This window comes from Eriocheir sinensis, chromosome 55 (genome assembly GCF_024679095.1).
Source record: "Eriocheir sinensis breed Jianghai 21 chromosome 55, ASM2467909v1, whole genome shotgun sequence".
Classification (NCBI taxonomy): domain Eukaryota; kingdom Metazoa; phylum Arthropoda; class Malacostraca; order Decapoda; family Varunidae; genus Eriocheir; species Eriocheir sinensis.
In genome coordinates this window covers 2,151,028-2,177,456 of record NC_066563.1, presented here as the reverse complement: position 1 = coordinate 2,177,456, position 26,429 = coordinate 2,151,028, and the positions used below count along the sequence as shown (strand labels likewise).

The 26,429-nt window shown below is 43.6% G+C and overlaps 1 protein-coding gene across 3 annotated transcripts in view; it reads left to right on the top strand.

The window, feature by feature from the left end:
* Positions 1 to 26,429, top strand: part of LOC126983892 (protein trachealess-like) — a 124,331-nt gene that overhangs the window by 32,675 nt on the left and 65,227 nt on the right. For all 3 annotated transcript variants that reach the window (XM_050837065.1, XM_050837064.1, XM_050837066.1), the window contains exon 2: positions 1,954 to 1,995. In XM_050837065.1, coding sequence (XP_050693022.1) covers positions 1,954 to 1,995 — 42 coding nt within the window. The remainder of the gene's footprint in view (positions 1 to 1,953; positions 1,996 to 26,429) is intronic.

The following is a 26,429-nucleotide window of genomic DNA, read 5'->3' as shown; positions in this document are numbered from 1 at the left end:
TACACATTCCACTGTCTCATTCCCTCACCCCCTCACCCCTTCACCCTCGCACACACTCCTCCATCCACCCCCCTCCTTATACCCCCTTGACGATACGCCCTCCCCCCCCCCCCCCTCTCTCTCATTCCCTCTCGGCATCCCATTCACCCCCGCCCTCCCCAGCCATCCCCAGCGCCCCTACTTAATGAGAAACAATTTATTATGCCGGAAAACAAGCTTGTTAGTGCCGGGCAGAAGTTTGCTCACGCGGGGACGAGTGTAGGAGAAGTTTTATTGAGCTGTGGATGTCTGTGTGTCTTCCTGGCTGTCTAAGGGCTGTCTTCACCCTCCTCCTCTTCCTCTTCTTCCTCTTATTTATTCTTGTCCTTCCTCCTCCTCCTCCTCCTCCTTCTTTCTTTCTTTTGTTTTGTTTTCTTCCTCGTCTTTCCAGTTCATTTATATATCCGTATGTTAGTGTGCGTCTTCTTTATCCCTCCATTCTCTCTCTCTCTCTCTCTCTCTCTCTCTCTCTCTCTCTCTCTCTCTCTCTCTCTCTCTCTCTCTCTCTCTCTCTCTCTCTCTCTCTCTCTCTCTCTCTCTCTCTCTCTCTCTCTCTCTCTCTCTCTCTCTTCCTTTTCTTCCTTCTCTTCCTTCTCTTGTTATCTTTCTACTTCCTCCTCGTCGTCTTTGCAAATCATTCCTTTATATCTGTTTGGCTTTTTTTTTTTTTTTTTTTTTTTCTCTCCATCACCTCCCCTTTCTTCCTTCTCGATTACCTTACTCTTTCCTCTTCGTGTTACCAAAGTATTCCTATATTTCCCACCTTCTCTTTTCAATCATCACAGCATCCTCATTTCCACAGCTACAAACCAAAGGCGGTGGAGCAGGGAAGGGATCTAGTTATAACAAAGGCGAAACTGTGAAAAACCTGAAAAGCTTAACACATGATCCAATGGTCCAAGGAAGGTTCCGTTGAGTCACACCATTCAGCACTTGCTTGTCTCGAGCTGCCGGGCCTTGCTATTACGCGTGATCTGACTTTAAAGTTCTTTGTCTTACTATAAATAAATGAACGAAGGAAATGGTTGGAATTTCTAACCCAAACATCAGTCTTATCGTGAACTTCCAGAGGTTCTAATATTATCATTGGTATCATTAGTAGTAATAGTAGTAGTAGATTAATAGCAGTAGGAATAGTATAATGATAGTTATTGCTGTTGATGATGTATGATTCTGGTGTTAATTACTCCTAATAACACCTGTGTGAGATTACTAATAATAAAGGTAATGACATTAATGTTTCTCTAATTGGATGCTGGTTGGGTGGTGCAGATACACAAAACCGGGCAGAGCTGTGTTGCGTTGTGTTCCATGGACCAGGAACACACAACTTCAGCCTCACCTTCCCTCTGATATGATGCCTGTGTGTCTATTATATGTATGTTCGTGTCATAACAACAATACCTTAGGATGCTTTACAGATCCTAAGTGCTGACGGATGTGACTCCAGCGTATGGTATTAAAGTTTAGATTCGTGTAAAGTGTGCTATTGCAATTGTATTTTGTATTGTGAATTATTTATTACATATGAGCAAAGGTGTTCCTGTTTATTAAGATAAACATGTTTGATCTCGTGCAATTCTTTGTGTGTGTTTTATGCATCGTTCCCAACAGATTAAGAAGGATATTAATCTCATCTACACTATTTAGAGTGAGAATGTGTGTGTGTGTGTGTGTGTGTGTGTGTGTGTGTGTGTGTGTGTGTGTGTGTGTGTGTGTGTGTGTGTGTACCCGTATCTATCTGTGTTTGTTTTGGGAGAGAGTAAAGAGACTGTGTTGCCACCGTGTTATAAGCCATGCAACAGCTCACCTCTCCTCTCACCTGTCCCCCAACCCACTTACCTGTGATACCTGCGGCCGATGAGCCGCCTCTGCCTCACACATGACACTCACCTTCGCATTTCTCACTTCCAGCTTTGCGCCAGACCAACAGTGGCGACAATTGCCAGATGGAAGGTAGGGAGACTGCGATCCCAAGTAGTAGAACCCATAGTGCGTGTTGTGTACTTAACCCTCGCCCGCCCACCTCACTCACCTTACCCATAACCTCACACCCCCACCCTCTCCTTCACTCATGTCCTCTTCTCTTTTCAATCAAACCCTCCCTTTTTGCATTTACTTAAGCTTTATCTCTCTTTACTATGCCCTCTGCCCTCTTCTCTTGTCTCTCAAACCTTCGACTTTCCCTCATCCTGACTCTCTTCTTTTTCATTCCTCCTTTCGTGTATCAGTTAAATTGACTTGATTTGACTTTTTCCATTTGACTTTTTCCTCTTCCTCCTCCTCCTTCTCATAGTCCTGTTTTCTCTATTATTTTTTCGCTTAGTCTTTTCTCCTCGTTCTGCTTCCGTGTATTTCCTGCTGCACTTTCATTTTCTCCCTTGTCTCCTTTTCCATTCCTCCTCGTATTTTTTTTTTCATTTCCCCACTTAGCTCTTTTTTTTGTGTCCCATTCCGTTTACATCCGCTACCAGTTTTTTTTCTCTCTCTCTCTCTCACCTGTATATTTGACTCCCTGCTAACAGGTATATGTAATTAACAACTGATGATTAGTGCGTAAGTGGCCCCGCCCTTCCCACCTACTAATTAGGCTTGACTTAATACCAGCTAATGATGCTCGTGGTCGACTGCCTCTAATGACCTAATGTAATAACCCGTTGTACTAATCATTGCCGTAGCTCAACCACATTAACATAACGCAACCTGGATGAATGGATGGCATAATTAACTGTATAGCATAAGTATATACATGTTTTATATTATGTGCTTTTTTATGATGTCTTATCTCATCGTTTTTTTTTTTTTTTTTTTTTTTTTGAGGGATACATATGTGGGGTTGTGATGTGTAGTTCCTGTTGCTGTCGCTGTTTTTTGTGGTTATCATGCTTTTTTTTGTTATTTTGTGGGTTAAGACAAATTTCCATGTGATTTCTGTGTGATTTCGTTGCCCTCGATGTTATTGCTGTTGTCGGTATCGTCATTATCATTTTCACTATTGTTACCGTCGCTTTAGTTGTTTGTCAGTGTTTGTTGGCTTCCTATTTTCAGTTTTTTTCACTTCGCCTCGCGTGATTATTTTGTTTTTGTTTTGTTTGGGCGTAATTCCGTTTCGCGCGTTGTGTTTACCTCGCCGGCTTCGCTTTAATCATCGCCGCTAAAACAATAATGACTTTTTTGTGCAGCGCCGCATTATGGAGGAATTAGTATTAATTAGTTCGGTGACGCGTTCGGACTTGCATTTTCCAGGTCGAAACAATTAATTAATAAACCGGATGCAGTAACTGGTTTTCTGAATCAGAGAAATCGGAACTATGTGAGCAATATGTGGCGGAGGGAGGAACGGCGCTGCGTTGTGTTGTGCTGTGCCGTGTGCTGCTGTGTTGATGTTGACGCTGCTGAGGTTGTTTGTATACCTGTGTGTGATTGTTGTGGCACGCACGTACATACGGCATGTGCACACCCTCCCTCTCCCTCCCCACACACACACACACACACACACACACACACACACACACACATAAACACACACACAAAAAAAAAAAAAACTGCGCGCACGCATTTGTGTCTGCCTGTGTGTGTGTGTGTGTGTATGTGTGTGTGTGTGTTTGTGTGTCTGTGTGTTTGTTACAATTAAATTTCAGAAGAAAAACTCCTTATTTTATTGTTGTCGTATTTTCCCTTTTCATTTTTCTTACCCTTCTCATTCCATCCCTCGTCCTGCCGCTCCTCCCCGCCCCGCCCTCCCCGTTCCTGCCACGGTGGCGGATAATCTGAGGTAATTGGCTGGTGATTGAGGGACTAACTTGTAGATCGCCTCTGCTGGTTCCCTCGCCGTGTACGTCGCCGAGCCAAGGACTGGTGGACAAGGCTTCACTCCTGCGGTATAGGGCTTTGGCGGCGGCCTCTTAACCCTGCGGCCAGGCAGCCGCCGGTGACACAGGACGTGGGCAGATGGGCTCCGGGCTTGTGTCGTGCAGTTGACCTAGACTTGACGTTGTCGCCGCAGTTTGAGACTGTTCGAAGTCCTATTTTTCTTGTTCTCAACGCTTTTTTTTATGTTGGTGTACGAATGTGTAGGTCAGAGGTGATGTGGCAGCGTTAAAGTAATGATTTGCCCGTATGTGTGTGGCGCTGACCTTCACTTCATGATGGTCAGAAATTATTTAGGGTTTGATGGAAACTTGCCAAAAATAAAGGATTTTTGAACTCCGGGATGTTCCGCTCAGGAGAGAAATCGAACGAAACGCTGAGGAACTGGCTCCAGACCGGCCATTGTTCGCGTCTCTGATGAAATGACATTTTTCACATCTTTTGGGCGGTTATTGTGGTCATTTTTCGTCCGGATGGAGGTGTGATTATGTTGATTGAATTTTCCTAGAACACAAAGAATCGGCGAGACCACGAGGACACAGTGCGGCGGACGCCTCGCTTTCAGGCGGCGCGAAGTCTTCCCAAACAAGCCTCAAAGAGCGTCAGTCATTAGCCCTTTTTGCTGAAATTTAATACACGACATAATCGACGTCGGTAATGGGTCTTGAATATTTTCCTCCGCGGGCGACACGGGGCTTAGTGATAGTGTTCAGTTGAGGACCGAGCCCGCAGCAGGCGAGACGCACCCTTGGGAACACAACGCCGGGAAGCCAGTGTCGTCACGGGACTCATCGGGCTGTGTGGTACTGAATATTTCACACTGGACTTGGTGAGGGGCCTTTGTGGAGGAAGAACTCTATGCCGGGCAGCGCCGCTCCCAGAGAAACTCGGAGAGAGTGGCCGAAAATCAATTTCATGAACCTCTGAGGCGTCATGACGCTCCGCTCCCGTCAACAGCTCGCACCTTCAAGATTCTGTGGGGTACTGAATAGTCCACGCGGGGGTTGGCGAAGGCTTTTATGGAAAGACTCTATCATGGGCAGCGTTATTCGAAAGAACCAAGAATTCATTCTTATGAATTCATAAGGCTCAGAAGCGTCTTGATTGTCCTCCATCCCCGTCAGCAGCACGCCTCGTCAAGGCTGTCGTGGCCGCGCCCCAAGACTAACCGTGTACCCAAGAAGATATTGTTTGGCCTCGCCGCCTCATGGCCCACACCGCAAGCAAGATCGATCAAGGGGACGAAGGTGCCGGTGAATGGCGAGCGTTACCTTGGAGACCCCGAACATGAGCCTCTGAGAGCAACGAGTGTCCTCCTCGTGAAAGACGGAGCCACACCTGTATGTGCCGCCAAGGTGTCCTTTTGTTCGGACAGCTGCATTCTTACATGCCCGGGCGCGCGCGCACACACACACACACACACACACACACACACACACACACACACACACACACACACACACACACACACATGCGCTTATAAATCAATATAAGAAATATTCATAAAGCCACTACGTGTTTCAGGACCCAAAGCAACACATAGATATCCCGAACACTTGCCGTCTCCTCCATCCGTGCAGAGGAGAGTAATCCAGTACAAGGCGGCTCCAGCAAAATGGATAAAAAAGGAGAGAGAAATAGGGGAGCCGAAAACATATAGTCGGGTCAGCCGAGGCGCGAGTCACAATTAGAAGCCTATTCAGGGGAGGGGGCTAATTGTTTCGCTTTTCTTGCCGCCTTTCTCCAGCCGGACCTTTGATGCCTCCAGGGACCCCCACCATTAATCTTGTTAGGAAAATGCCGCCTACTGATCGATGCGACACATTGCAACACCCCCGCCTGCCTCCTACAGCCTGCCACTCCACTCCACCTCCCACTCCATATCCCATTCTCTCGCCCATTCCGTCTCCCACTCCCTCTTCCGCCTACCTCTTACTTCCTCTTCCACTCCCTCTCCCACTCCATTTCCCACTCTCTCTCCTACTCCTTCCATTCCTCCTTCCACTCTTTCTTCCACTTCATCGTCCACTCCACCTTCCACTCCATCTCCAACTCTCACCACTCCACTTTAACCACGCGCCCTTCCACACCATCTTCCTTTCCAGCCACTCCACTCTTACCCACATATCCTATCACTCCACCTCCCATTCCCTCTCCCACTCCCTCTCCAACTCCATCTCCCACTCACACCCCCCCCCCCTTATATCCACTTGCCTTTCCACTCTATCTTCCTTTCAAATCACTCCACTATTACCCACATACTTTTACTCCACCTTCCACTCCACTCCTACTCATCTGCTTTTCCATTCCACCCACTCCCCTCTATCACTCATTCCATTCCACTCCACACCACCATGCTAACACTGTAATCTCATCTGACATTTCATTCCTCCTCTCATTCCATGCACTCCACTCCTACCCACCTGCCACTCCACACCACACCACCTTACTACCACTGTAATCTCATCTGGTAATCCACTATTCTTCTCACTCCACGCACTCCACTCCAACCCATCAGTCACTCCACACATTTTCAGGCAGCTCGTAACTTCTGCACAATTATTGTTTTTTAAAAAAAAATTATTTTCATTGACTGCAGTTTTTTTTAGTTTTTTTTTTTTTATCTTTCCTCTGAATAGTTATAAGCTTTCTCTCGTTTTCTAATAATGTATTCACCTACCCTAGTTATTTCATCTATTTATATTCGCAGTCCTTACAAGACATAGAGCAGCTTGAGTTATAGATTCTGCAAGCAAGGACGTAAAGCGATGTAGATAGAGCCGTCGGTATAAGTCGCGAAGATAGTTAGTTGCATAGAGGCGATGGATAACTTAGCAAGAGTCAAAGAAGAGCATTCAGGTTGTCTTCCATGTCCTCGGTGGCAGGGGTCGGTAGGGACGGAAAAGGTAGTGAGTGAAGTAAAAAGTGGAGAACACAGCAACAACAATGGAGAAGGGAGAGAGAGGCCTTGAGATAGCAGTGGAGGCAGAAATGGTGGTGGTTGTGGTAGTGGTGGGGAATGGTTAAGGTCGTAGTGAAATACTATAATGGTTGTTGAGGTGGTAGGTAGGTAGTGAAGGGGTTTGTTTGAGGCTGTCGTGGGTGTTTTATTAGTGGTTGTGGTGTTTGACGTGGATGTGATGGTGGTGATGGTGGTGACGGAATGGTGAAAGATTATGGTCGTTATGGAGGAGACAGGTATTGAAGAGTTTTATTTGGTGTCGTCCATATCTTACTAGTGTGGCGGCTATGTTTGTCGTTGTGATGGTGGTGATGGTGAATGAATGGTGAAGGTCGTGGTAAGAGATTATGGTGGAAATGGAGGTGGTAGGTATTGAAGAACTTTTATTTGAGGTTATCGCCGATCGCAGTTGTTTGTCGTTGCTGTGATAGTAGTGGTGGTGGTAACAGTGAATGGTGGATGTCGTGGTGAAGGATGATGGTTATGGTGGTGATAGGTATTGAAGATTTGTATTTGAAGTTCAGGTTGTCGCCGATACCTTACTGGTGGTAGCTGTGTTTGTCGTGCCAGTGGTAATAGTGGTGGTGGTAACAGTGGATGGTGGAGGACTTGGTGGAGGGTCGCGGCGGGTATGGAGGTGGTAGCGAAGGTCGTCATTTCCAGCGGTCGAGTTTTTTCTCACGCTGGAAAGTGACCGTCGCCTCACGTCGTCGTCACAGTCGTCGAGGTCGTGAATGTTGATCCCCCTGATACCATCCGTGCTCCCTCCCCCTCCATCCTTGATCCTCCGAAATTAGAAAGAACCTTATTAGGAAATTCTGGCAGCGAGGAGAAAGTAAAACGGCCTCGAGAAAACAACCGACAGTAAAATTAAAGCAACACCGGCGTTCAATGTAAGAAGTTAAATAAAATAGAAGGAAATCCGTTGTCAGCTAAAGTATAAAGGTACACACGCATATTAAAAGGAAACTTATTAGGATATTATGGCAGCCAAGAAACAGTAAAATAACCTAGAAACGAGGTAACTATTAAAAATCAACACCAGAACGCAGCTTAACAGTATATGAAAAAAATTAAGTCAGCTACAAGGTCCGATGTTGAATCCCACGCAGCTCCCAATAAACAAGCAAGTGGGAGCCGATACAAAGGCTTGTCCACCGCCCTCCGCTGGACCTGATTGGACGGAAGTCACTTAATGAGGTCCATCGTGCTTCATCCCACCGAGAGGAAGTCACAAGATGGTCCAGCGATTTTATTTTTTTCATCCTCGCCTGTTTTGAAGGGCAGTTCATTGGGCCTTTTTTTTTTCTCTCCCTCTCTCTTTCTCGTCCTTTTGATGTGAAAGACTAACAACCTATTTTTTTTTTTTTTGCAAGTTTGAGTCAGGCTCGTGATGTCTAGTATTTTATTACATTTTATCGTGTAATTACTTCAATTGGTGTGGATTGCTATTTACACACGATTTCATTTGGTAAGGCATTCCATTCATCAGTGTGTGTTTGCGTGTGTGTGTGTGTGTGTGTGTGTGTGTGTGTGTGTGTGTGTGTGTGTGTGTGTGTGTGTGTCGATGAGTCTCTCCTTCGACGAGACAACAAAAAACGGAGGAAGCATAAAAAACGGGAGGCGGCAGCTGCAGCCAACGGAGCGTGGGGGAGGCGAGGCGAGGCGCGGCGGTCATGGGGGAGGCGAAGTGGGTTAAAAGGAGTCAGAACCAACCACCCATAGAGGGAATACGAACACACATAGGCGTGTAAACATGAAATATATCCAGGGAAGTAATCCGCACCTAAATTAAAGTCCACCCATACGTCCACAGAAGTAATACAAGCGTTCAGATAACTCACTGCTCTGGCCTAAGTTGTAGGTCGTTGAGGCTCCTACTCCTTGCCACCCTGGAGGCTGTAGAAGCTAAGCAGGTGACTGAAAGGAAAATAAAACGGTTTTCGCTGTCCATTAGCACTGTAAAACGTAATCAGTGCACATGTTCTAAGACTATTCTCTTGCACATATAAATTACTTGACAAAATCAGCTACATAATGTATTTCCCGGTGCACAAAGCGGGAAAAAGGATAAAGGTAAAGGTAAAGTTGGGTATAAAATAAGAAAAAAGTGGATAAAATCTGTTCTTTCGCTGCCCATAGTTAATAAAAACACACGGTCAATGCCCTCATAAAACAGTCTGTTATACAAGCTACAAAACCCATATCCTTGTGTTCAATAAGGGAAATAATAGTGAAAAAATCGTGACTCCCTCCTGTCAATATTTATTTAAACAGTCAGCCGAGATATTAAGATTTACAGAAAATTATCGTAATGTACTACGTTATATTAGCTACAAAATACATTAACACAAAGACGAAGCATCTGAGCCTCACGCCGCTCATTAACTCGAGAACCTAAACAAAACAACTTATTAACATCCTTCTATAATAATACATCGACCATAAACATCCCCGCTTTAGGACTCCTTGTAATTGCCTTTAACTGTCCTCAAGTCTCAATAACCATCACCATTTATAAGTCTCATCAAGCAAGCAAGGCCACGCCATTATCTTGCGAGTGTGGCGACGCGGAGCCACTTAACACCGAGCTAAAGGGCCGCCGGGGATCGTATTTTGCAAGGTTCTTATCGGCGGGTTCCTGCCACGCACCTTCCCCTTGACCGAAGACCGAACACCCGCTTCCTCCCGCGAGCCATCGAGCCGCGCGAGGAGCCAGGGTCAGCGTCTCCAGGATCAGGTGATTAATTAGTGATGTGTGTGTGTGTGTGTGTGTGTGTGTGTGTGTGTGTGTGTGTGTATTTCCCTTAAGGATTTTTTGTTGTTGTTTAGATTAACTTTATTACTGTTTTTTTTTATACGAACACTTCTTTATGATGTAACATTTTTCTTTGTGATCAATATATATCTTTATCTGCCTTTATATTTGTGTTTGTTTTCTTTATGCTTGTGTTTTCTTTTTTTCTTTTTAGTATTTGAAGTTTCGCGTGTTTGAGGGATAAATTACACCATTCTACATAGGCATCTCTTATATTGCTTTGTTGGAGAATTATTTTGCGGGCGTTTTAGTTCTGTGTCCCTTGCTTCGTCCCAATCACTGTAAAGCAGGCCGCGTGCCGGGTGTCGATCTGTACAGCCTCGGCCGAACAAGGAGTGTTGGTCAGTACGTGTTGGTTGAACTGCCAAAGGGAAAGGCGGCGGAGAGGCTGAATGGTAATGTGATGAAAGTCGGAGGGTCTCATGACTGTGTGTGTGTGTGTGTGTGTGTGTGTGTGTGTGTGTGTGTGTGTTATCTATCTGGTTCTCCCTCTGCTTAGCCGTCTGTCTGTGTTTCTGTCTATTTGTGATTTTTGCTTCCTTTAAGTCTTCCACATTAATAGACAATATTGTTTCATTAAGACAATTTTGCATAACAGGACAGATTTCTTCGTTATATCTTAATGAACAACTCTCTCCAACTTGCTATCCCAAAAGTTCCTCTCGACCCCTTCTCTAACTCACCCTCTTCTCTGTTCATAATATATTCTGTTCCATTACCTTTCGTTTTATTTCCCAATATTAAATTTCTTCCATTCCATCCTTACCTTTACTTTCTTATATCAGCCATTCCATACACTTCATACCCCTTCCCTTTCCCTTCCCTTCCTTTACCTTCTCTCCCTTATCTTCCATTCTATTCCCATCCCTTCCCTTCTCTTACCTTTCTTTACCTTCCCTTTCCCAACTCTTCCCTCCCTTTCATCTTATTTTGTAATCCTTTCCTACAACATCTTAATTTAAGAACTCAACTGACAGCCAAGAATCTGACAAGAATCTGCTGGTGTTTTTCGTCTCCTGAAGCGACTGATAGAATAGATGAGCAACTTAATCTTAAACTCTTACTAACTCTTACGAAACGAGGGATAACGTCGCGTACTGTAGCCTCAATTACATACAGATACTTCTCGTTCTTATCTCAAACCCTCAACCGTGTCCTATTGACGTTCTACTCCTCGGCCACTCGGGGTCTCTACTCTCTCCTCCATGCTAGTCTTATCGATGTCTCCTCCTGTCCTCTTCAGCGTCTCAACCCTGCTCGCCGCTCCAGCCGCCCCGTCATGCTCTGCCCATCTTTACGCCCCGAGCCCTCTTAAAACCCCAACTTCCTCCCACTGAGACACACAGAAATTCAGACGTAAAAAAAAAGTAAAAAGAAACTCCAGCGATGCACTCAGCCAGTTAAGTCTTTGAGCCCATTTACTGCGGTCACTCTCCCGGCTGCTTAAATCGAGTGGGTGTTACTCCGCAGCCTCAACCCTCTCATTTTACTTGTCGGGGCCCAGAGAGGCGTGTTAACACCTTGGGGACGAGGCCGAGTCAACTTTGTGCCGCTGAAACACAGTTCGTCATCCTCTCTTCCACAGGAGACGCGAGAACAAAAGAAATAATTGAGAAGAGAGAAAGGGAGAGAGGGAAAAAAAATGGGGAAAAAGGACGGAGAGTTTTTTTGTCACATAATTCGTTATTCAATTTGTTCTGGAGCCTTACGGAGGGAGGGAGGGAGGAAGGGAGGAGTGGCGTCATTCTTCTTGGTAGGGTTGTCTTGTTTGGCCTGAATGAGAGAGAGAGAGAGAGAGAGAGAGAGAGAGAGAGAGAATGGCAAAAGTAATTACTGAAACAAGGGCACAAACACCTCATTGTGTAATTTTAGAGAACTTTTCCGGGTTCCCGCAATTTTGGGATTTAAGAACAAAAAGGACCTTCGTAAATTTTTCTTCTTTTATCATCATCATCATCATCATCATCTACTTCCTTTTCCTATTCATTTTTCTTCATACTTTTCTTTTTGTCATATTTTTTTCCTTGTAAAGATCTAGAAACAATTAATTTTGCTTCGTACTTTTCTTTTTGTCATTTTTTTTATCATATTTTTTTCCATATAAAGATCTAGAAACATTATCAAAGAGGCCAAGAAACTGTTTAATCTCCTCCACTGTCCTGTAATTCAACATATTTATCGCCCAGAAGCTAATAACTAATTCGTGGGGAAAGTTAACGTCCCCAGCTTCTGATTTTATGCCCCATTTAAATATTTGTTAATAATAAGCTTGGGTTTCATTGTCTCGTTCATTGTCAGACTTTATTAGACTTGCAAATATGACGGGTTTTCGGTGTGTGTGTGTGTGTGTGTGTGTGTGTGTGTGTGTGTGTGTGTGTGTGTGTGTGTGTGTGTGTGTGTGTGCGCGCGCTATATTCAGTTATTTTCTTCCCCTCCCTATTTTGGGGGGTAATACTCGTGACCCATTTGTTTGTCTTTTATCTTTTATTTACTCTTTTGTCTTTGTTTTTTTAACTTTCAACACCTTTAATTCTGATCTACGTTTCCTCCCTCACACCTCCCTTCATTGCTACCTATCTTAATTAATGTCACGTCTACATTTCTTAGCATTTCGCCCTTCTTTCCATTCTCCCATCATCCATTTCCTTCACTCTCCTTCAACCTTTCTCTCCATCCTTATTTCTGTTGATCTTCCCTTTCATTATCTTTATGCCCTTCTCTATCCTTTCCTCTACCTTCCTCTTTCCTTCTAAATTTCTGTCATTTTCTTTTCAACCACGACTTATTTTTCTTATTTCCTTTCTTTTTTAAACGCTTTTCTTCACTCTTCTTTCCTCCTTCATCTCTTTCTTCTTGCACTCGTTTTCTCCCTCACTCACAGTTTCTCCTTCATTCTCCTCTATTTCCTCAAACTTTTTTTCTCACTCTCATCTTCCATCTTTCGTCATATTTCTCCTTTCCCTCCACAGCTATTTCTCCTTCTTTTCCTGTCCCTTTCTATCTCATTCACTTACTCTGCCTTCCCATCTACACATCTTTCCTCACATTTCTCCTTTCCCTCTACAGCTATTTCTCCTTCTTTTCCTGTCCTCTTCTATCTCATTCACTTACTCTCCCTTTCCTTCCTACATCTATTTCTCCTTTCCTTTTACTGTGCCTTCACCTCCTAGTCACTCACCCTCTCTCTTCTTCCTGTCCACGCATTTCTATCCTTCTTTCCTCTCTCACTCACTCACGCCTGGACCCTTTTCCCTCCCTCCCTCTCTTCCTCCATCCCCTTGACCCTCCCTCTCGCATTCCATCCCCCACAGACTCTCCATCAACATTTTCTTCACCGTCCCCTCAGGTACTCGACGCCTCCGCCGGTCCGCCACACTTTTCGCGACATTTTCCTCAGTCACACAATATTTCCCTCCCGCCCTGTCGTCGCCTCCTCCACCCATTCAAGCCGTCATCCCCCTCTTTTCACTCCTCCCCGTCATTCTGCATATACTTTTCTCTACTTTTCCTTACTTTTCTCGTGTCATTTTTTAGTCCACTCGCTTCGTCCTCTTCCACCTGTCCTCCCTCCCTCCCTCCCTCCTTCCAGACCTGCTCCTCCCCTTCCCTCCTCTCTTTTCTCGCTTCCTCCTTGTGTCTTGTCATTTCCTTATTTAATCGTGACCCTCTGTCTCTCCCGCGATATTATTTTCTTGTCTGTTAATTTGTCTTTCTCTTGATTGTTGTCTTTATCTGTATTTGACTTATTCTTCTTATTGTTTCTCTTGTTTTTGTTCTTCTTTTTCCTCCTCCTCCTCCTCCTCCTCCTCGTCTTCATTATCACCATCCCTCTCTTCTTTTTTTCTTCTACTACACTCGAGAAAAGCAAAAACCAGTCGAAGAAAAAGGGGAATATAGAGAGAGTAAAGAAAAAGGAAAGGAGAGAGAGAAAGGTTCGTTAGAGAAAGGGAAATGTAGAGGAAACGAATGAGGACCAGAAAGGAATGTAAATAAAGGAAGGAAGGAAGAAAAGCGAGAAAGTCCAAACGTCTGAAATTACTGGAGGAAATAAATGGGGGAAAAACAGAACGGGAAAATTGAAGAAAGGGATGTGAACTGAAGAGAAAAAATTAAAAAAGAATGCATTTCCGTTAGGTGAAGAGGGAAAAATCGGAGTATTTCATTGGAGGGACGAAACGGGGAAGAGAGGAGAGGGGAGGAGGAAGAAAGAGGAAACCGGAAAGGAAGAAGATAAAAGAAAAAAAGATAAGTGGACCTCAAAGAAAAGAGAAAGCAGGAAAGGAAGAAGAAAAAAGAAAAGGAAAAGGAGAAAAAAATGGAAGGTAAAAAACGAGGAGGCAGGAAAGGGAAAAGAAAAAAATAAGAAAAAGGAGAAAAAAGAGGAAATAAAAGAAAAAAAACTTGAGAACGAGAACAGTAGGAAGAGGAGGAGGAGGAGGAGGAGGTGAAGAACGGCCATAACCTTCTGGATGACCGCACACTGTCGCAACCTTGAGTGACTCCCGCCCCCTCGCCCCCACTCCACCCCCCGCCCCCCTCGCCCCCCTCTTCCGCTCAGCCCGAAGATTTACATTTAAATTTGGTTCGTGTCCCGGGGAGTCGTGCGTCTTGGCTGCGATTAAGGACGCTAATTTATATATACGAGTCGATCTTCAAGTGGCTGATGCGACTTTTCTGTTATTTTTGTTGTCTTTTATCTTGTGGAATGACGAGTGGCTGCCTGGTTACCCCTTCCCCTTCTGCTCCTCTTCCTCGGCCTCCTCCACTTTCTCGCCCTTTTTTTTTCGCCCTCTTCTTCCTCCACAGTCTTCTACTTCCCCGCTTCCTCCACTTCTTCATAATTCTTGTCCTCTAATTTTTTTTTTCCTCTTCATCCTCCACATTCTACTCCTACTCTGCCTCCTCCTTCGCTTCCTCCGCTTCTTCATAATTCTTGTAATCCTTCTTCTTTTTTTTATTTTCCTCGTTTGTCTTTTTTCGTTCTCTTCATCCTCCACATTCTACTCCTTCGCTTCCTCCACTTCTTCATCTTTCTTGCCCTTCTCCTCCTCTCTCTTTTCTTCCTCGTTCTTCTCTTCCTCCTCCTCTTCCAGTAACATTAACTTTGCACGTTTTGAGACTTGAACGAAGCTAACGACACGAATGTCAAGGAGTTTTACATACACAGCACCACGTTGTATTTTCCTGTGTTCGTTTTTGTGAAGGAAGGATGTTAGAAAAAGTGAGATCATTCTGTTATCTTTCAGGTCCAGCGCTCTGTGTAACTGTTCCATATTTTTAACAATTAAGGAGAGCGAATGCCGCCACCGGTCAGCATACCAAAGAGACGCCAATGATTGCAGTGAACTCTCCTTCCGTTTTCTTTTTCCTTCAGGTCGTTAAACTTAAGTCATTCATTTTCTTTTTCTTTTTTTCTTATAATTGACCTGCAGAATAAGTATACAGTGAATTTGTTAGATGAATTGTGATTATATACAAGCATCGTCAAGAAATACCTGACGAAGAGATTAACGCACGATTGTAGTGGATTTTGCCTTTCATGGAGCGAGTGTAAATACAATGAGCATCTTCAAAAGGAGGTTAGAAGATTTTATGGATAGTTCGAACACGTTTTTTATTGGCTAGTTAGAACAGAATTGACTAATCTTTCGGCCACTCGATTTGACTTTTGTGGGATCAGTGGGTAGCGGGCTTCTTTTTCATTATCGTTTCTTTTTTTTTCTTTTTTTTTTTCCCCTTGAGCTGTTTCCTCTAATGTAAAAAAGAAAAGAACATGATTTTTATTGGCTGATATGTTTAATCCGAGTGACTTCTTGCCGACTTCTAATGTTCTTAATTGTCTGCGTTGGAATTCAGCTTCTCCGAGGACGTAATCTTCATGTTGAATCTTGCTGGAAACGGATCTTCTTTTTATCTCTTGGCACACGACTTTCGGAAATAGAAATAAAAAAACATAAAAAATGCACCGCTTGAATGTTGATCTTCCGCCTTCAGTAATATTATTTATCGTTTTTATTTTGATTTTTACGGTTTCCTTGACCTCGTAAAAGACAACACACGACCGGAAACATATTGTCACTCGAAGGTCAGTTTTCGTTTCTTCTATTTTTGTTGTATGTATTAAATTCTCTCTCTCTCTCTCTCTCTCTCTCTCTCTCTCTCTCTCTCTCTCTCTCTCTCTCTCTCTCTCTCTCTCTCTCTCTCTCTCTCTCTCTCTCTCTCTCTCTCTCTCTCTCTCTCTCTCTCTCTCTCTCTCTCTCTCTCTCTCTCTCTCTCTCTCTCTCTCTCTCTCTCTCTCTCTCTCGAATTCCCGTTTTTCTCTCGTTTTTATCAGTAATCTGAGAAACGGGCCTCGCGCTGAACAGGGAGAAAGGGAAATGAAAAAGGTGCTTGAAGATAAATGTTTGGCTGACGGCGGGCACGTGGCGGCCCCCCATTGGCTGTCGTCTTCTAGTGATTAATGACAGAAAACGGAGACACGTTGCCGATTGACTTTTGAGGGAGGACTGTTTTATGCTCCCCCTTCTCCTTCTCTTGGAAAAAAAATGAGTTAGTCTGATATTTTTAGTTCACAAAACTGACTAAAGCAGACAGGCGTGTTTTACAAATGGTGCTGTATTGTTTTGTTATGCTGTGAGCTGACATTTATGTGGCAATATTTTTTTTTTACGAAAATTTATGGGACAAATTTATATAAGGACTTTTTATTTTTTATTTTACTTAGAGTGTATATTCGGTTAGGTGACAAGTGGAGGAGTATTTTTACATGTGGTACCTTACTTGCAATGGTTTCAAATATATAATTATGCTTACGTTCGCATCCGAATACAATGAAGAAAGCTGAGAGGCCCATTGTGTGTGTGTGTGTGTGTGTGTGTGTGTGTACGTGTGCGTGTGTGTGTGTACGTGTGCGTGTGCGTGTACCCGCGAGGGCGTCATTACCCTCACTATCACTATGCTAATTCCATTCAAATTGAATTATTGGATTGAAGACCAGCATGGCAGACCCTCCCCTCTTCCCCCCCTGACCCTCGCCCCCCGCACCTCACTCCGGCAGTCCGTCACGGAGACTAAGAATTTGTTCAAAGCAGCCGGCGTTAAATTTAAGTCCAGCTTCACATATATCGTGCTCGCCCTCGTCATTCTTGCAGTATACAACTAGAACATATATTAAAAAAAACTACCCCCTCTGCAGCTTTATATAAATTGTGAACTCTTGCTCTTTTATGGTTATTTCTTTACCAAAAGTGAAGTACTGACGCAGCAAAACCTTTGGTCAGCATTGTTCAAACAGCAGACTTCACTTACGGGACCACCTTCTCCAGCACACATGAATGAATACAGGCCGGTGGACCGCACGTGAAGGTCAGGCGAAAACTTCAACTGGGTCACATAGAGAAAAGTTTGAACAACATTGCCTTAGGAGAGTCTTGTGCGATCTGAACAATGAACTGAAGTGCTCCGCGTTGCCCTGTCGGTGGGGGTCGGCGGGGCGGGGCGGGGCGGGCGCGACCCCAGCGCTGATCAATAAACACTCGCTAATGGGCACAATGACGTAATTCCACTCCAATGATTCGCTGGGGATCGACGGAGGCGGCCGGTGGAGGCTGGAGGATTATGGGAGCCGAAGGGAGCCGGAGGTGGTGGCGGTGGTGGCGTTGGTGGCGGTGGTGGTGATGGAAAGGACAACATGAAGCTCCTTTATTGCCTTACATAAACAAGTATAAATAAAATAAAATCAGATTATCCGAGTTCTCATGTGTGAGTTTCCCGTTCAAGTTGCAGAAGTCGTGTAAAACTATCGCTACAATCACAAAACAGGCCTTGAAATTCCCTGCAACTTATGACTGGGGCTTCTCAAACAGGCAAACTGGGGACGACTATTTTCCAAAGGCCACAGAGAAGATTAACCGGGTTTGCATGTGTGAGTTTCCCGTTCAAAATGCAGAAGTCGTGTAAAACTATTGCTAGAAAACAAAAATGAAAATCAAAATCCCTCGTGCGTGTGACTGGGGCAAGCTCAAAAACAGGCGGTGCCGATACGCTGAAAAACACGGGCTATAATGTTTTGCTCGTCGTTATGATACTAGATAAAAATCCCTGCAGCTTATGCCTGGGGCTTCTCAAACAGGCGAACTGAGATGCCGATACGCTGAAAAACACGGGCTGTAATGTTTTGTTCGTCATTATGAAACCACACCTTTCCAATTCACCAAAACAGTGCGTAGATGTTGCGAAGGTAGACAAGAATCAGCCGCCTGACTCAATATTTGACTTAGAAATAGTCCGGAGTAGTCTTGTCTTCCTCCAACAGTCCCTTAGTATCTTCCTGATTCCTCTTTTTTCTCATTCGTTTTCCACCTTTAAGGCTTTTTTCTCCCTTCCATTTCCTCGCGGCGTCTCTTGGCTCCTCGTGTCTCCTCCTGTCTTGCGTTTTCCCCTGTCCTTTCCAGTCCCTTTCCACATCTTCCGTTTTCTTTTCTTTTTCCTCGCTGCCCTCCTCTTGTCTTAGTTTCCTCCTCACACTCCGTTCTTTATCCCCTCCTGACGCTGTCCTCTCTATACATTAGTTTCCCTTCCTCCTCAGTGTCCCGTTCTTTCTCAAGTCTTCTTTACCTTTTTATTTTACTTTCCCTCCCTAGTTCGTTCTTTCTCTCCAAACTAATTTGTCTCTATATTAGTTTTCTATGTCCTCGGAGCTCCATTATTTTGTGGTCTTTCCTTTTTCTTACTTTTCTGCTATGGTTGTTTTTGTTTTACTTTCATTCTACCATATTTTGCAGTTTCTCCTCTCCTGACTCTTTCCTCTTTAGTTTTATTTCTTCCTCATTCTTTCACTTATTTTCGTTATTTATATTTGGTTCCTCCTTTCGTATACCTGTTTTAGTGTCCTTCCATGTATTTTCTTTGTTTTCCGGGTGATTTACTTTCTTTTTAATTCGTTTGTGTTCTTTCTTTCGCCCACAATGTGCCGTTCATTTTCAGCGCTCTCCTATTTCAGCTTTACTTTTCTTCGGTTTCTCCCACCGCCATAACATTTTCATTTCCTCTCCCTTCAATATCGCATTCTTTTCAACACGTCCCCTTCTACCTTAGTTTCCATTCCCTTCCTCAGCGGTTATAGTTCTTTTAATGCGCACTTTCTTCATATTGTTGGTGGTCTTTTTACATTTCTTTTTGCTTTGCTTTTGGTTTCTCCCGCCGCCTCCTCCCGCTCCCTCCCTCCCGCCTGGCCGCCCGTGAAGCCTTTGTTGTGTCCTCCCGCGGCCACCAACACGCTGCCGCCACCCTCCCGCCGCCGCATCCCCTTTAACGCGCCTGGTCTTAACGCGCGGCGGCCTGCGAGCTAAATTTTAAGCCGCCGCGAGCACCACCGTCGGGAGGTCTGCTTGCTTGTGCGTGTGTGTGCGTATGTTTGTTGGTGGGGAAAGGGGGAGTTGTGTGTGTGTGTTGGGGGGGGGAGTGAGAGGGGCATTCGTATATATATATCATAATTTTTCTCTCGATTTGACATATTACTCATTTTAGTACTTTTGGTAAGACATGTTCTCCTATTTGTCAGGTCGTTCATGATTACGTCCTCCGTTTCCTCCCCCTCGTCTTTTTTTCTGCTTTTTCGCATTCCCCTTCTTTTCCCTTTTCCTTTCCCTTCTCTTTTATCTTCCTCTTCCTGCCTTTCCTTTTTATTTCTCGTCTTTATCTTTCACATTCCCTTTCCTTTCCTTTCTCTTCTTCTCGTCTCCTTCTCTTGCATCTTCTCCTTCCGTTCCTTTTCCTTCACCTTCCCTTTCCCTTGATGCTTCTTCTCTTCCTCCCCTCCTCCTCGTCTTCCCCTCTCCCCTAAGGATACGCGCTCCCCTCTTCTTCCCCTCTACACCAGCTGATCCAAGGAAATTCCCCTCGTGTCAAGAAGCTGTGTCATTTAGGGAGAGAGAGAGAGAGAGAGAGAGAGAGAGAGAGAGAGAGACGAGTGTATTTTAGTATCACACATTCAAAATTCAATTATTCGTCAAAAAGTGGACAGTTCCCGACCATTTTGCATTTGCAGGTTACAATATGTCCGTTCTCGCAAACGCTCCATGTATTTCCTGCCACTATTATTTCCAGTTTTTCCTCCGGGTTTGTCCAAAATGTTCGAGGGGGGAAAAATGGAGGGAAGGGAACGATAACTAGTGAAAATATAGAGTGGCGGCAATGATGTTGGGGGCCGGCCGCTCGCGCTCCCTCTAATGCGAATTATTTTGAGAAAAGACGCCCTTGATTTCGTTTACAGGAGGCGACAATTAGATTATTTCCCGCCTTTTCAGCGATGCAAGTCTGGTGCCCGCCAAATGGTCACTTTTGGCGGCGGGGAATCACTGGAGGCTTTTTACTTTTCTTTTCTTTTTTGCCTTTTCTTTGTCTATTTTGATCTTTTTTTTCGGCTAATGTGTATTTTTTTTATATTGTTTTCTTGCCTTTTATCACCTGCATTTTTTTCTTTTTCTTTACCTTTTCTTTGTCCATTATTATCTTTTTATATTTTTTTTTTGGGGGGGGGCTTGTGTATTTTCTCTGGTATTATTTTCTTAATTTTTATCATTGCATTTCTTTTCTTATTTTCTTTTCTTCGCCTTTTTTTCTTGGTTGTTATTCTCTTTGTTATTATTTCCTCTCTTTTTTTATCACTTCGGTGCTTTCATTTAATTTTCGTCTTGTCATTTGTTACTTTTTTTTTACCTTATATTTTATTTTAGTTTTCTCTTCGTTTGTAGTATTCGTTATATTTTCTTACATATTAAATTTATTTGGTTTTATGTATTTGTGGAGTTACCGCATTTTTTTTTTCTTTTTATCTATTTTCTTCTTTATTTCGGTTATTGTTTCATGCGTGTGCTCGTCGTTGTTATAATAGTCTTGTTTTATTTGGATTTTTTTTTGTTTTGTTTTCTCTTCGTTTGCAGTATTCGTTATATTTTCTTACATATTAAATTTATTTGGTTTTATGTATTTGTGGAGTTACCGTATTTTTTTTCTCTTTTTATCTATTTTTGTTCCTTATTTCGGTTATTGTTTCATGCGTGTGCTCGTCGTTGTTATAATAGTCTTGTTTTATTTGGATGCGTGTCAACTCAATATGTTCATTCTATATTTTCCTTTTTTTTCTGGAGAGGTTCAATTCTTTTGGCTTATATCTCGAACAATGATTTATGCTTATCGTGTTTTATGTCTGTTTTCATTCTTTTTTTATTGTGTTTTCGTGATCATTTCTATCTTCAATGTGAGAGAAATTGATGTCGGTATGATAGTCAGTCGAACATTTTTCCTTGTGTTGTAGAGGAAATAATTGCCATTTTTTTTAATATTTTGCGTTCATCCATTTTCACGACAGGTTTGAATTTCGTTTCCGTACTGTTTATTTTGTGTTCGCTTTTATCTACATATGAAAAGAAAACAGGATCGGGATGGTAGCCGGTTTTTTTTGTTTTCTTTGTTCCGTCTCTTTTTTTTATGTTCAGTGTCACTTCATAATTTGTTAACAATTTTGGGAGGTTCAGAAAACTTTTATTTGGTTCATTGTGTTCTCTATTCAGTGTTTCAAATATCTGTTTTCTCTTTTCGTTATCATTCTGTTTTCCCATTCGGTTCTCAAAATATTTTCCTTATTTATTGTTTATGTATATTAAGTCTATTCATTGACGTTATGTTTATCTATTTTATTCGTTGCATTTTATTTATTTATCTTTATATTTATTTATTTATTACTTTTGAGGGAGGGCTTTATAATTGTTTTCCTTTCACCGTCATGTTTTTCTTAATTCGAACACTTTCTCATTTCTTCTTACATTAACATTATCAATAGACTCTTATCCTATACCCTTAGTTCTATCCTCATCTTTCTTTCCTACATCAGACTTTTCTTCCACTTTATAAGCTCTTTCATTTCCCTTATTTCTTTACCTTCACCATTTATTTTCTGCATTCAGCAATTTTCCCTAACATAATCTATCATCACTTCCCTCGTTATTCCAATCTTCTGTGTCTTCCTCCCCTTTTCTCTCTCCCCGTCTCTATTTTTTGTCCCTTTCCTGCAGTAAGCGTTCTTCCTTACATTATTTATCATTTCTTACGTTACCCTCAACTTGTCTATCATCACTTCCCTCGTTATTCCAATCTTCTGTGTCTTCCTTCCCTTTTCTCTCTCCCCGTCACTATTTTTTCTCCCTCTCCTGCATTAAGCGTTCTTTCTTAACATTATTTATCAGTTCTTCCGTCTCCCTCCTCTCCTTGCGTCCCCCTCTCCTTTTCTCCCCTTCGCGCCCCTCCTCTCCCTCCTCCCCGCCCTTGTGTGGTCAGTAAAGTAAGTTTTCGCCCCAATTTCCATTCATTACCTCCCCCGCCCCTGATAACTCCCCCCTCTTTCCTCCTCCTCCTCCTCCGCCGCCGCCGCCTTCTCTCCCTTCATCCCTCCCTCTACTTTTTCTTTTGATTTTCTCTCTCCTTCAGAATTTCGCTTCGACGTCCCTCCGAGAAGTTTAAGATTTAGTTTAAGAAAATATTTTGGCACATTTCTGTTTTTTATTTGCCTTTTGGAACGTTTTCTATTTATGTGATTTTGGGGATTTTTTATTTTTATTTTGTAGATTTTAGAAGTAAGGCTGATGGGGTTTTTTTCTAGTGATGTCGCATTTTGGTTTCTCAATATTTTTTCCGATTTTCCACGGACTTTTTTTTTATTAACTCAAGTGTCCTAGTCTTATTTATCTATCGCATTACCACTTCTCTTCCTTCTTGTTATTCATCTCTCTCTCTCTCTCTCTCTCTCTCTCTCTCTCTCTCTCTCTCTCTCTCTCTCTCTCTCTCTCTCTCTCTCTCTCTCTCTCTCTCTCTCTCTCTCTCTCTCTCTCTCTCTCTCTCTCTCTCTCTCTTATACCTATTCCATTATACCTTTTGCGTAAATTTCCGAGCTCATTACTCCTCATTAAGCTTTGTAACTCTTCATCATACTAAACTTCCATTCCCTTCAACTAGAACTGTCCATCCTTCATCCCCTTTCCCCTCTTCTTTCAGCGCCCTCTTCTTTTCCCCTTTTTTCCTTCCTCATGTTTTAGCTACCTTTTCTTTTTCTCCTCCCCTTCTACAACGTCCTCAGTTTTTCTCATTTCCCGCTCCCTCTCTTCTTTTTCCTACCCATCTACATATTCTTTCAGCTTCACTCTTTCTTTTTCCTCTCACTCTCTTCTCTCGGTTCCCTCTTCCTCCTCTTTACTCTCTCCTGCTTCTCCCTCTCCATCATTTCCTTCCCCCCTCACTTAACGCTTTGGGAGCACTCTTCTCGCCCCTCCTTCTGTACTTTTCTCTCCTGACTCCTCCTCTCTTCCCCTTCTCTCCCCCTCCTCCCCCACTACCCCCTCCCCCCCAACTTGGCTAACATAGTTTCAGGTGTGACGGACAGACGTAATGAGACGCCACTCGCTGGTCACTGCAGCACCAGAGCCTCCTCCTCCTCCTCCTCCTCCTCCTCCTCCTCCTTTTTCCTTCATATTTTTCCCTCCATCAGCCTTTTCTTATTTCGTTCTTACTTTTTTTCGTCCTCTTTTTTTCCCCTTTTCCATTCATTCTATTCTTTTTCCTAATTCACTTTATTATTTTTTTTCACTTTAAAATTAATCTTTTTTTTATGCCTCATTCGTCATCTTCCTCCTCTTCTCTTCTCACCTTTCCAACCTGTTTTTTTTTATGTTTTTCTTATTATTGTTTTCTATTCACTTGTGTCACATTTCTTTGATATTTCTACTCTCATGATTTCTTCCTTCCTGTGCGACCGACCTCTTGTATGTATATATTTTTTTTTTATAGTCTCATGTACCCTCTTTTCTTCGCCCTGTTCCTTCTTTCATTCATTCCTTTCCTTGTCAGTCTGTTTTCGACGTTATTTTTTTTCCTTCCATCACTTCACTTTTTGCTTGTCAGTCATCTTTGCATCTTCTTCCTCTTGTTCCCCCTCTTCTTTCTCTGCTGTTATCTTGTCTTCATCTCCTCATTGTTGCTTCACTTTTTCCTTCCTTTGTTTCCCTTCTTTTCCTTCGCCTTTCCTTTTGTCCTATCACTTCACTTTTTGCTTGTCAGTCATCTTTGCATCTTCCTCCTTTTGTTCTTTCTTTGCTGTTATCCTGTCTTCATCTCCTCATTGTTGCTTCACTTTTTCCTTCCTTTGTTTTCCTTCTTTTCCTTCGCCTTTCCTTTTTGTCACTTTTCTTTCACTTCCTCGTTTTACTCCTCCACTTCTTTCATTGTTATCGCCTCGCCCTTATCTCCTCTTTGTTGCTTCATTTCTTCTTTCCTTCCTTCTTTTCCTTCACTTTTTATTCCTTTTTGCCTCCTTTCTTTCACTTCCTTCTTTGGGTCATTCACTTTTCTTTGCTGTCACTCTGCTTTTATGTCGTACTAGCTGCTTCACTTCTTCCTTCCTCTTTCTTTCTTCTTTTCCTTCATTATTTTCCTTTTGGCCACCTATTTTTCACTTCCTCTTCTTCCTTGCCACTCCTCCTTTCATACCTCTTCCTCCTTCGCTTCCTTCACAGTCTTTTCCCGGCCAGACAACTTTTATCAATGCCTAATCCGCCTCATCATTTTCCCTGTACCATTTTTTCCTCCCTGACACAAACGGTAATATTTTTTAGGATTATCGAAAATTACGCGAAGCCCTTCTATTGTACCCTTTGACGGGGCTTCGATGCAACAACACCTCCCCCAGCTGTAAATATTTTCTTGCCCAACATTCCTCGTGGGACAGTTCGTTTGACCCCTGACCTCGGGCGTGAATGACCTCTACAGGGGAAGCGTGATGTCAGAAGGGATGGGTGACCGGGGGCCTCTGATGGTCACTGATACCCGGCTGCTTAGGGCTGGAAACGGCTGACAAAGTGCGAAATATGACGGGATAAGCGACGGAATGGAGGGTGTAGGAAGGTGAGGGCATCTAGCGGCCTTCCCCCATCTCCTCTTGCTCGTTGTTCAGTGTCCTCCTCCTCCTCCTCCTCCTCCTCCTCCTCCTCCTCGTCCATCTCCTTATTCTTCAACTTTTCCTCCTCCTGGTCGCTTTGTGCCGCCTCCTCCTCCTTGCTCGTGGCTCGTTCAATCTCCTTATTCTCCTTCTTTTCTTCCTCCTCCTTCTCGCCTGATTTTTCTTCCTTGTCAGTAATATGCTTCTCTGTGTTCTGTTTTTACTCATCATCTGCTGCTTATTTTTTCGTCTCCTCTCCTCTTCTTCCTCTTTCTTCTACTCCCTCCTCTCCTCCACCTCTCCTCCTCCTCCTCCTCCTCCTCCTGCTGCCTCGTTCCTCACACCTCCCGCTGATCCTTCACTGTGGCCGCTTCGTGAGGCAAAATATGACTCCGTAAATAGTGCTGTTTATTGAGAAGTCTTTGGGCTTACAAGTGATGTTTCTCTCTCTCTCTCTCTCTCTCTCTCTCTCTCTCTCTCTCTCTCTCTCTCTCTCTCTCTCTCTCTCTCTCTCTCTCTCTCTCTCTCTCTCTCTCTCTCTCTCTCTCTCTCTCTCTCTCTCTCTCTCTCTCTCTCTCTCTCGTGCGCGCGCATCATAAAATCCCATATTCGTCTAGCATTGAAAAGAGTTAGGCCGACAGTGAAACGAAATACAACGTTCATCAAAATTAAAACCAGTGTTCATATGTCAATCTGAAGGCCAGTCGGGACGCCCACAAAGTTCAGGGCCAACCAGCAGCATCACTCAGTTTTTGGTGGTGTTAAATTACTTTTGAATTCGACAGTTAGCTACTTGTATGCTGCTGCCCATCTCCACTATTGCTCTTCTTTTTTCCATTTCGTCTATCTTAGTTTTTCCATTCCTTTCTCTCGCTTTCCTAATTTTTGTGTCAAGCCTTTTAATTTTCTTTTATAACCTTTCTTTTCTCTTCTCTTTTCCACTCCGATTTTCTTTTATCAGAATTTGATCCTTCCCAAATTTTCGTCTCACATTCCCTTTGAGTCATTTTGATTTAAAAGAATCTCTCTCTCTCTCTCTCTCTCTCTCTCTCTCTCTCTCTCTCTCTCTCTCTCTCTCTCTCTCTCTCTCTCTCTCTCTCTCTCTCTCTCTCTCTCTCTCTCTCTCTCTCTCTCTCTCTCTCTCTCTCTCTCTCTCTCTCTCTCTCTCTCTCTCTCTCTCTCTCTCTCTCTCTCTCTCTCTCTCTCTCTCTCTCTCTCTCTCTCTCTCTCTCTCTCTCTCTCTCTCTCTCTTATTTTCATCGTCCGCGCACATCGTTCACAGGTTCCTCCCTCCAAGGACTTCTCCCTCCGCCCTCACCGTCACCTCCTCCATCACCATCACTTTCCTCACTGTCCCTCACTGTCGACCAGCATGTCCACCTCTGCACCAACAACTCCCCCTCCTCCTCCTCTCCTTCCCCCTTGTTCTCTCCCTCTTTTTCCCTCCTGTGTTTCCTATATCCTCCCCACAAATACTCCCTCTCGTTCCCTCCTTTCCTCCTTCATTTATCCCAGCCTCTCTCTCTCCCTCTCTCTTTCCGCTCCTCTTCTTCACACTTAACTTGTGCTCTAACTCCTTTCTTACCTCTCCCTCTTTCCTCCTCTCATTGTTCCTCCATGTATCTCTGTTTTCCCTCCTTCCTTCACCCCAAATTCTCTCTCTCTCTCTCTCTCTCTCTCCCCTCTCTTTCACCCCAGCCTCCCTCTTCTTTCTTCATCCCACCCTTTCTCTCCTCTCTCTCCCTCTCTTTCCT